This window comes from Diabrotica virgifera, chromosome 8, assembly GCF_917563875.1.
Source record: "Diabrotica virgifera virgifera chromosome 8, PGI_DIABVI_V3a".
Taxonomy (NCBI): Eukaryota; Metazoa; Arthropoda; class Insecta; order Coleoptera; family Chrysomelidae; genus Diabrotica; species Diabrotica virgifera.
Genome location: NC_065450.1, coordinates 159,452,263 through 159,464,360, shown reverse-complemented (window position 1 = coordinate 159,464,360; position 12,098 = coordinate 159,452,263). Strand labels below are relative to the sequence as shown.

At 31.1% G+C, this 12,098-nt stretch overlaps 1 protein-coding gene across 1 annotated transcript; it reads left to right on the top strand.

The window, feature by feature from the left end:
• The first annotated feature begins 2,671 nt into the window (after window positions 1–2,671).
• LOC126890414 (facilitated trehalose transporter Tret1-like) lies at window positions 2,672–10,945 on the top strand. Its single transcript, XM_050659321.1, has 2 exons — window positions 2,672–2,831; window positions 9,421–10,945. Exons 1-2 carry the CDS (start codon window positions 2,786–2,788, stop codon window positions 10,821–10,823), a joined length of 1,449 nt encoding a protein of 482 aa, XP_050515278.1. The 5' UTR covers window positions 2,672–2,785; the 3' UTR covers window positions 10,824–10,945.
• Window positions 10,946–12,098: the final 1,153 nt, after the last annotated feature.

Sequence of the window (12,098 nt, the reverse complement as noted above, 5' to 3'; positions counted from 1 at the left end):
ATCTAATGCACTTTACCGAATTGAAATCAGATTATTTAAGCAGCCTCAGCAATGTTTTAAATTTATAAACAATTTTTTGGCTTATAAACAAATTAGTGCTGTGGACAGGAGGGGGTACTACGGGCTTCTTTATTTAGATGGACTTACCCAAGTTTTTTATATGTATTTTGACCCGTAAAATACGAATTTTTTGGGTAACAGTTGATCCGGATGTCGATAAGATTCTTATAAACAAAGAACTTGAGGAATTACATAACATCGATTTTTCGCAAAACAAAACATTTTTTTGTATGTCTTGGGTAATTCTAAGCAAAAAATGTTTTTACAAGTTTTCTCGTAGGATGCATAGTTTTCGAGATAAACGCGATTTCAAAAAATCGAGAAATTGCAATTTTTGAACGCGAATAACGTTTGATTAAAAAATAAAATAGCAATTTTCTGCTAACCGCATTTGAAAGTTTAAGTCAAATTATACCGGTTTTAATCATTTGCATTGCTAGAAATTATTTTTTTTATTATTAAACAAACATATTTGTTTATAAGCCAAAAAATTGTTTATAAATTTAAAACATTGCTGAGGCCCCTTAAATAATCCGATTTAAATTCTGTAAAGTGTATTAGATAGGTAGAGCACCTCTTTATATGTAAAAAATTTAGCCAACTTCTAAATGGTCTACTTTTTGTTCAGAAAAATTTTAAAAAATTTGAACTTTTTTAAAAACATCTAGATTGCAAATTTATTATGCAAAATTTATTAGGTCGATTTTAATGAAATTTGGTTCACGACTTAAGTATATTACAAAGAATTTCTCAAGCGAATTACTAAGGTTCTAAGTGCCACCAAAGTGGTTAAAAAATATTGAACAACAACAGACTTAATTTGCCCCCTTATTTTGTATTTATTTCTATATTGCAGAAAAGGTAATACCTTAAGACATTTTTTACCAGTCGTATACCATACAAAATTCAATTATCTTTATTTTATTTCTGTACGACTTTGTTCAAAAACGAATCGTTTTAAAGTTATAAGCAAAGAAAACAAAAAAAAATCGATCTTGTTCGAAATTTTTAAATATTTTAATTTTTTTATTAATGTTCCTGGCCTATTTGAGAAGGAGCATAAGTCAATTATTATTACTGAAGGTGTCACCTAACTTTATCTGCAAAAATCCGAATGCCACCTCTCACATCCAAAAATAGACGTTTTTCGCAGCTCCTTACTGGTCTAAAAATACAATTGACAAACAGGCCACAAGAAAACAGCTTCAGAACATTTTTATGTTGATTACATCTTACTATCGTATTTGTTGAACAGTTGATGAATTTGCTTAAAAATCAGAGAAAGAAGAGAGCCTTTAAAAACCAAATATTTTCTCGTCCCACCAATTAAGTGTGATGTAAATTCTTGGAAGAAATAATGTATTCTATATTTCAAAATAGAATTTTACCTAAATGTTGAGAATTCGGAACGCCCGGAAGCCTTGTCCTGGACGCCGCGCCGGGACACAACTTCTAGACAAGGCGAAAACGGCGGGTTCGTTGGAAGAAATATTCCCATGAGATATTTTGCATAATCACATTCGTGAGACACCCCGGAATAAAGTTTTTTTTATCATTTTTTTTAATCAAATTGCAAAAATCAATATTTTCGGTCCGGACAATTTTTTTTAGATTTTTCGGACCATTCTGGACAGAAAGGTCTCGTAATTTTTTCTAAAGTTCATCGTGTTCGAGTTATAGGCAATTTAAAATTTGAAAAACGTGAAAATGGCTATTTTTTAAACTAATAACTCGGTTAAAGATTAGAAAGTGACTAAATCAAATTTAAAGCCCCCCCCCTCAGTGTCATTAATTTATTACTAAGATGTTATTTTTATGTATTAATAATGAGCGGTAAGATCGTATTGACGCGGCTATAAATGTGAGTGCGAGAGAGATGCGCCATTGGACTGCCTGAATGGCATCTCCTCCGCACTCATCATGTACGGCCGCCTAGTACGTGCATGGCGCTCATTATTTTTACTTAAAAATAACAGCTAAGTAATCAAATAATGACAAAAATTTCTTCAGGATCTTGTAGGGGGGGCTTTAAACTTTGATTTAGTCACCTTCTGACTTTCATAGTAATAACTTTTAACCGAGTTATTAAGCCTTGAAAAGCGCCATTTTTCGTTTTTTTTCAATTTTAAAATGCTTTTACCTCGAAAACTATCAACTTTAGAGAAAAATTATAAGAAACCTTTTTTATCCAGAATAGTCCAAAAATCCTAAAAAAATTTGTCGGGGATAAAGAAATTGATTTTTGCAATTTGATTAAAAAAAATTTTTTTAAAAATTTGGACCACTTTTCACGTGTGCGACTTTTTGAACCTTATTCTGGGATGTCTCACGAATGTGATTATGCAAAAAAATCTCAAGGGAATATTTTTTGTTCTAACGAACCCGCCGCTTTCACCTTGTCTATTACGAAATCCAAACAATGCATGTGTATAATATTTACCTAAGATTTTTAAAAATTAAATCGATTAAATACTCTGATATTTTGGATGCTAATATAAATCCTTTACAATTGTAATAATCTGGTAAATTATTATCAGACAACGATTAAATAATACGTGCAATTCCTTATCTCGCAAAAAATGTAGATATCTCTATTTTTACTTAATCTCTATTTAATTATACATTTATAAAAGAAATATATTTCTTGGTATATTTATATTGTTATCACACAGCGATGACAATGGAATATTCTTTCGCGAATTTGTAGGTCAGTGAGTTGGTAAAAATGGAGAGTTATGGTCATAGAAAAGTGTTTTGGTCATCAGTATCCGGTAAGTCTTAGATTCAACAATTTTATTTCAACAAATAATAATTATTGTTCCTCAAATATTTGCGAATATTTACTTACTTCATTTTTAAACATATCTTTATCGTTTTTATCCTAGTTTTAAAACTATCAAAAGATCTGCACGAATAAAAATGTTTACAGATATAGTTTATATTCAATATCCTCTAACTACCTTCAATTATTTCCAAAATTTTAAATAAATAATAAATATTTTTTCTATAAACGTGTTAAAAATGCAATTTTTAACACTCCAAAAACGTCACTTTAAAGCACTGGGTGCTTTAAAATTTTTAAGGCACTGCAGTTAAAAGTGAAATGTCAAATTTTGAATGCAAACGTCAAAATATTTATATTTCATGTATTAACATTAATATGGTGACGCCCTGAAGGGCACTAAGGATTATGAGAAAGAAGAAGAAGAATTATAATTATAATTGGCTTCGCTCATTCTGCAAACCTTCACATGCGTGCCTTAAAATTGTACTTTTAACACTTATATCATAAATAAATATTAATTTTAAAAATTAACATTTAAAAGATAAAATAATTAATTGGATTAAAAAAAACTTGATATTAAGAAATTAAGCAAAATCCATTTTACCATTTCTTTTAGTAGTTTGAAATAATAATAACTCTAAAGCGTTTAAGAAGAATGACAATGTAAGTGTAAATAGTGACTATCCTGACCAGCTTCAAGATGTTGACGTTCCACATATCACAGAAAACTAAACGTAAAGATATTTTTTGAGATTCTTTAACTCTTTCAATTGCTGGGGTTTGTCACACCCCACCTGTCTATTACTGGCAAAAAAGTTCACCTCTCGGATGCCAGTTTAAAAGGAATAAAATTCAAAATTACTCAAACGAAAGAAGAATGGTTAAAAGAACAATGCCAGAAATAGAAGAATGCCAGAAAAGACATAATCGTTTACCACACGCAAAGTAAATATAGAATTAACTCATAACAATTGAAAAAGAAAACCGGGAATACTGAAAGATATGTGTACATAAATTAGTTTTTCAAAGACAATAGAACAGAACATTGAATTACAAGTACATAGAAGGGCTAAGAAATGGAAGATAAAGATCAACTAAGCAGTATGAGTTAACGTAGTATTCACTAAATGTCACAAAGAAACACCGACTATCCTAATGCGTAACAAGAACATTCCTAAAAATGATACTCTAAAGTATCTTGGATTACACCTTGATAAGGGGCTAACATGGAGAACACACATCTGGATGAAGAGGAAGCAATTAGGAATAAAATTTAAAAAACACTACTGGTTACTCGGTCGAAAATCCACCTTATCTTTATCTAACAAAATATTAATGTATAAAGCAATCATCCGTCCCATCTGGACATACGGGATTGAACTATGGGGAACTGCAGCAGACAGCAACCTAGCAATACTTGAGCGATTTCAATCCAAGGTTCTTCGTGCTATCACAAATGCACAGTGGTTCATCTTAAATGCAGACATTTACAGGGACTTGAAGATCGAGACAGTTAATCAGATGATCGTCAAATGCAGTGATAAATTATATTTCAAACGAGTGGAATAGCACCCAACGAATTAGCAGTGAATTTATTGGACAACTCTACACAACTAAATAGACTGAATATTAGACCTCCACTTTACTTGATATTTAGAAAATAAGAAGTGTTTTAAAGTGCTTAAAGTTTTAAGTGAAAATAAGTGACTTAAAGTAGTTATTAGTAATAAACCTACTAGGAGTTAATAGTCATTGGACTAAAACTCCTCTCACAATTAGTTCCTTTAACAGAAATGCTTAGTGTTACTTAGTGATGTAACAGATTGTATTTTGAAACATAATATAATAATAAAAAAGAAGTACAAGTAGAGTATGGTGTGGTTTGAAAGATGTTAAAAGAGGAAATTAAAAAGGCATTAAAAATAGCAAAACTGGAAAAGCAGTATGTCCAAACCAAATTCCAGTAGAAAACTTAAAATGCATTGATATACAGGGTGATTGATTAGTCAGGTAAAGCTCCGTAGATCCGTTAGAGTAATAGATAACGATAAAAGTTAATAACAAACGTTGTAGGCAACTTTGATTTTCACATTAAAAAATTAGTTAGAATGTTACAGGGTGTTCGATACCATAGTGGCCGATCAAACATATGTTTTTTGTAAATGTTACACCCTGTATTATATTTTATATTCGAAATCTTACTAACTTCTCCATTACAAAAACATAAAGGTTTGGTATGCTGTACAGGGTATTTACAAAGTTTATATGAAATTTTATATGAAAATCGTAACAAGTTCAACTCACTGTATAAATAAAAATAAGCTCAACGGCAATGGTGTATTGATGCCATATTTTTTTATTCATTGCCAAAATTTTTACATATATGGTTGATATTGCTAATTTTCTTTATAGTGAATACAGGGTGGGTCAAAACGCAAGTACATTTTTTTCAGTAATTTTAAATAGAACACTCTGTATTTTATATCACTATCGAAAAGTACCATTACCGTAGTTTAATTTTTATAAAACATTTCCTAGGTCTAAATTTATTAGTTTTCGAGATATTTTCATTTTTCAATGGACCAGTAGTGTGGCCACCCAGATTACCAGAATTTAAGAAACTGGTAAATTGTGTAAGTAACTCATTCTATGACCGTTCTTAGGTATGCATAAATGTGTTAGGAGGTCATTTTGGAAAACTTGTATAATTAAATATTTAAAATATTTTATTAAAAGTAGGTTTTGATTTTTTCAAAAAATGTATTTCATGTTTGTTTTTTTTTGTAAATTTTTTTACTGATAAATTGTTTTTCGTTTTTTATTTTTTACATTTACATACAAAAGTAGTTTTTAATTGATTCAAAAATCTATGTTGTAGTTGTGTTTTTTTTTTTGTAAAATTTATTACTAATAAATTATATTTCTTTCTTTATTTGCTACATTGTTACATTTACCAGATTGATAATCAGTAATTGTAAGTTGTCAGTTTTAAACAACTCAGTCATGGTTTACTTAAAAGTTGGAAAGATTTAGACCCGTAATTAATAATTTGCTTTGAGAAATGGAAATATCTCGAAAACTGGTAAATTTAGACATTAGGGAATGTTATATATATAAAAATTAAAGTAAGTTAATGGTACTTTTCGATAGTGATGTAAAATACAAGTTCTTCCATTTAAAATTACTGAGAAAATATTGTACTTGCGTTTTGACTCACCCTGTAATCAATATATAGGAAATTAACAATATAAATTATTTATGAAAATTTAGAAAATAAATAAAAAAATATGGCATCAATATTCAATTGCTTTTGTGCTTATTTTTATTTATACAGTGAGTTGAACTTGTTACGACTTTCATATAAAATTGGTTATAACTTTGTAAATACCATATTATATAACATAACAAACCTTTATATTTTTGTAATAAACAAGTTAAGAAGATTTCGAATATAAAAAAAATTAAGAGTGTTCCATTTAAAAAAACATAAATTTGGTCTGCCACTATGTTATCGAACATCCTGTAACACTCTTATTAATTTTGAAATATGAAGCTCAAAGTTTGCTACAATTTTTGTTATTTACTTTTATTGCTATCTATTACTGTAACGGATCTACGGAGCTTTACCCCCCCCCCCCCCAATCAATCACCCTATCGCGAATTCTGGTTGCTGTTATAAAAAATGTATATTTGTATAAAATTTTGTTACAGTAATCTATATAGATTGACAGTTTTGTATACAATATGTCTATATATATAGCATCACTTATCTCTGTCATTAATATTTGGCCTAAAAGTCTGATTTTAATTAATTTCTAGATAAGTGCATGCATTTTTTGATAACGTTATGCAGTTTCTGTGTTTCAACTAATCACGTCGCTCATTTTTTATACTTGATGCTATTCTGTTATCTTCTTAAAATAGATTTCAGCGTACTTGATATATAACATACTAATTTCATTGCCATGATTGCCAAAGAAGTTATTGAAAATTATTATTCACTCATCTGTTTAGTGTCTGTTCCTTGTTAATAATGACAGAACGAGCCCTATTGTTTATACACTGCTAGCCAAAAGTCCGGTCCCCCCTCGTATCTTTAAAACCGGTTATACTTATAATAGTTAAATTTGGAGGGAGGAAATAAACAGACATAAGCTTCTCAAAAATTCATAACAGTTGACGTAATAGTGACAGATGATGTTAAAGAACCACTGTAACCGATCATTTTAAATTGGAACTTATGGCAAGTGATACCTCGTTTGAAAGGTATTGAAAATACCTATTTAACCATAATAATATTTTTTGGGATTAAGTTAATTTTGATTTTAATGAATAAATTAAATAAATGTAACATTGTAATTTCGCATTTATTTAATACAAATTCAAATGTCTGCCTATGGTTATTTGTCAAAAAGTTGATGTTTTTCAATTTTCTAGCAGTTCTTATGTCAACCTTTTTGACAAGTAATCATAGGCGGAAGTTTGAATTTTTATTTATTAAATGCGAAGAACTAAATATTTATATTTTTATTTAATTTTTTCATCAAAATAAGCAAACAAAAACTCAAACAAAATTAGTACTACTGAATAGCTATTTTCAATACCTTTCAAACGAGGTACCTATCATTTGCCATAAGGTCATATTTAAAATTATCTCTCACAGTGGCGCTGTAAAGTCATGTGTCACTATTACGTCACCTGTTATGACCAATTATTAAGAAACCTACGTCCGTTGATTTCCTTCCTCAAATTTCACTATTATATGTATAAGCGCTCAAAAGATACGAGGGGGGACCGGACTTTTGACTAGCAATGTATATTGGTAGAATCTCCGAGCGTCTTTTGTTTTATGATGGTAAACAATATCGTTTAGAACTTTTTTGTTCTGTTCATTCTATTTCCTAATCAACGTTCTTTTTTTTTTTTCGGCGAATAATAATCATAGAGGTATACAGTGGAACCCCGATAAGTCGGCCCCCGATAATCCGGAAGTCCGGCTAACCCGGACCGATTTTCATCAGATAAACATTTTGATTTTCAATATTTTGTATTTTGACAACGACTTGATTTGGGCGTCGTGAAACGTTAATAAAATTATTTTTCAATTTAATTGTGGCTTATTTCCCATCAAAGTAGTTAATTATCAGACAAACCTTTCAACAATAAAAATGTATGTAATATAATATTTGAGAGATAATGTGTATGTGTGTAATTTGAACTATACGATATTAAAAATGACTCATAGCACACGCCGCAGAAACAACAGGCACCTGTCTGTAGTACCTATTCCTTTTTATTTCGAACTGTCTTAGCATCGTTTAGGAAAGACTATTTAAAAAATTCTTTTATAAACAATGGTCTTTAGATTTCACTGTTCCTAAATAACATTACATCGTTGTGACTGTATTGTGTGTCTTGTATTGTTCGCTTCCGTTTGCTTACGTTTGTGTTTGGTGTTTTTTATAGTAATTTTGATGAGTAGGTACTGTGCATATTTATAAATATATTTCATGTTATTTCAATTCTAACGGAGTTTATCTGTAAGTATACCATATTTTATTAATTTTTACCATATTCTCCGGCTATCTCGGATTTTCGATAACCCGGATCGGCCGCGGTCCCGATTAATCCGAGTTATCGAAGTTCCACTGTATATTGACATAGAGAGAGTGTCATTCAAAGCGAAGTGACGACACCATTTTTTTTCTTTGGATTAGTATTGTTTCACCCTTACGCATAGTAAAGCTGCGACAGTTGTCCTCCTCTTCCGTGGCTATACTCACACCTTACCTTATCTTAGTTTCTCGGTACAATGTGCTAGAAAGAGATAGCGCAAACCAGTCGAAGAGATCTTGTCGTCAGAACGCGCGGAGTGAAGGCTCACTCTATGTTAATATATACCTCTATGATAATAATTGTAATCACTATTACGAAATACATAACCTACAAAAATGAAGCCGTCAATTGCCAATTGTCAAAGTAAATGCGAACATAAATAATGTATTATGTCTATCCATTGCAGACAAAAATATTTCTTAATAATCAACCAAGTACAAATAATGGCTCTAAATTATTTCGCCTTATAAAAATACTCACAGACTGGTTGAATTATTGTGAATTATGCTTTGTTTTTAAACCAGGAGGAGTAAACTAAAAAGACAGATTCACACCCCAGAAAGTCACTAGAAAAATAACTAGATTCATCTTCTGTTTTGGTTGATAAAAAGAGTTATAAAAACAATTGCTTTTTATTTATAAAAGCGGACTTAAAATCTAAAAATTAAAGGAATAACGCAGAAAACACAAAAAATCGCCGATATCAATTAATTACATTACCAAATCCCAATAGTGCCAAAATTTAACAAATGTCAATAGTGACAACATTTCATAACAGTGGAGTAAAGTTGCCCGGGTATGTACCAATTACAAGCAAGCACTACGGCGAGATAAATTTGAATTACTTCTTCTGGTTTGATAACAGACCATAGTACAGTAAAAGATTAATAACAAATTTTATAAATATTTAAAAAATCGTATTCTGGATTTCTATTTATTAAAACATAAAAATGTTTCAGTTAACTTGATGGCACTGATCACTGGAATTGGTTATTCTTGGTCATCGCCATGTATCCCAAAGTTAAACGGCAGCGTTGATTCTGACCATAACCCCCTAGGACGACCAGCTACCTTACAAGAAATATCTTGGATCACATCTCTCCATGCTTTAGGATCTTTATGTGGACCTTTATTCACAGGAGTGGTGTCCAGAAAACTGGGAAAAAAGTTAACCTTGATAATATTTTCTATTCCACAGGTTGCCTCCAGTATTATCCTTATATTTGCATATAATGTTACACATTTTTATATTTCAAGATTTTTACTTGGAATTGGAACTGGATGTGTATTTTCTGTGATTCCGTCCTACATTGGAGAAATATCCCCCACATACATGAGAGGAAGAACTAGTATGCTTAACTCGGTTCTACTGACGGCAGGTCAAACTTTAGTGCTAATAATTGGACCATTTGTGACAATAAGAACTATAGCTGTGATGACTCTTCTCGTTTCAATAGTATTTTTATTTACATGTGTTTGTTATGTGCCAGAAAGTCCATATTTTTATGTAATGAACGGAAAAATAGAAGAAGCTAAGAAAACATTGAGTAGTTGGGGTAGGCGAGAAAGTCTAGATAAAGAGTTACTCGAAATAACAACAATTTGTGAACAATCAGCAACGGAGCAAAGTTTCAAAGCCCTCTTTAGTTTGAAAATTTTAAAAAAGTGTTTGGTAATATCTTTAGGCTTAGTGACATTACAATCTTTAGTTGGTAATCCAGCAATAGTGGCTTACCAGCAAACTATTATAGACACTTCAAAAAATAACTATATCTCAGGTGATACTAGCGTTATGATTATAAGTATAATGCAACTTATAGGTACGTACTTAAGTACTGGTCTAGTAGATAAATGGGGAAGGAAGCAGTTACTTTTTGTGTCATATGTGGGGCTGTTAATTTCTTTAGCTGGCTTGGGGGCATATTTTTACTTTTTTAATTTACAATATAATTTAGACAGCTTTTTTTGGGTACCTTTTGCCAGCGTGTTAACCTATATAGTTTTCTACAAAGTAGGTGCTGGACCCCTACCATGGACACTAAGTGGTGAAATCTTTCCTCCATCCTTTAAACCTCTTTTAAGTACTCTAACTGCCCTAGTCATGACTACAGTTAATTTTTTAGTTACCCTCGTTTTCCCATATATGTCTGTATATCTGGGAATGGCTTGGAGTATGTGGATTTTTGCAGCATTTTCAGTATTTTCTCTGTTCTATATTGCTCTTTATTTACCAGAAACAAAAGGAAAAAGTCTCGTTGAAATACAAAGGATGCTCTTAGAAGGAAGAAAAAGAAACTTTGAATTTATTGGGGAACAACTCATTAGTTTAGAAGAGCAAAAACTAAACAGTTTTGACCCATAACAATATACTGTTACGTGAACCTGTTAATTTATTTATTTTTGTAAATTAGTTTAGGTAAGTTTATTTTGTAAAAAATAATAAAATTATTATTATTGGCTGTAAATAAAAGAGTTTCCAGTAGATATGTTGAATATACACTGACCGGCAAAGAAAGTGGCCACCATATAAATTTCGGAAAATAAAAAATCATTGGAAGTTTTATGCACTGTTCCATATTGGGTCTCCATTTCACAATTTATCGCGATCATGTATGCTTAATTTGGCAGTTTGTGCCTTAGTTTTGACGTTTATGCTTTTGTTTTCTGCAGTCTCTGTTTATCTTTTACGTTGAAAACATTTAATTAAACAGTAATTTAGCTTTTCAAACGTGGATTGAGACTAAATATTCAGTAATAATTATTAATAATTAATTAATGAATAATTAAGTTATAATGTTATCTAACGTAGACGTTGCTCAAATTATTGCATTGCTACAAGACGGAAGAAATCAAGTTTATGTATCCGAAATTTTAGGTATTCCGAAAACTATTGTACAGAGAGCTTTCCATCGCTTTACAGAAACTAGTACATACTCACGTCGACCTGGTTCCCGTCTTAGAAGAGTTATCTCGCAAAAAAGTGATCGTTTAATTGTGATGGAACTTTTAAGAAATCGCCATTCCGCGGCAATAGCTGCAAGCAACCGTCTGCAGGAGAGTTAGAAGACGCCTTAATGAAAGAGGACTAATGGCAAAAAGGCCGGCTATTATTCCCGAAATATAACCCAGACACTGTAGCACTCAATTAGTTTTTGCTCGACAACATCAAAACTGCGATCTACAAGAGTGGATCCGTATTCTCTTTACTGGTGAATCGCTGTTCTGTTTTATGTCTGGAGATGGCCGAGAGAGGGTTTGGAGATGGAGAAATGAAAGATATGCCCAAGCTTGTATGTCCAAGAGAAGAAAATTTCATTCATCATTTCAAGAATCTCATTTGAAGCTCGAGATGAACTTAATTTTATCAATGGCCCCCTGAATGCTCACAGGTATATAGAAGATATTTTGGCAGCGGCAGTAGTTCCATTTGGTCCATTTTAACACAGCGTCCGTTTTAAATTTTAAAACATGAACCTTATAGCTAACTTTTATTTTTGTAATATTTTTGGTATCTCCTTTACATATTTTTAACGGACATTCAACCGTGTGCTGAATCACTCACGTTAAATATAACGTAAAGTTATCCTGTAGTTAAGTTACAATCCTCGTATTGGTGTGATGTATCTTATTTATTTAA

Excerpts from the sequence above, each read along its gene's own strand:
- LOC126890414 (XM_050659321.1), top strand. The coding sequence starts at position 2,786 with ATGGAGAGTTATGGTCATAGAAAAGTGTTTTGGTCATCAGTATCCG. Across the intron at positions 2,832-9,420 it reads GTTTTGGTCATCAGTATCCG|TTAACTTGATGGCACTGATC; the intron begins GTAAGTCTTAGA and ends AAAATGTTTCAG.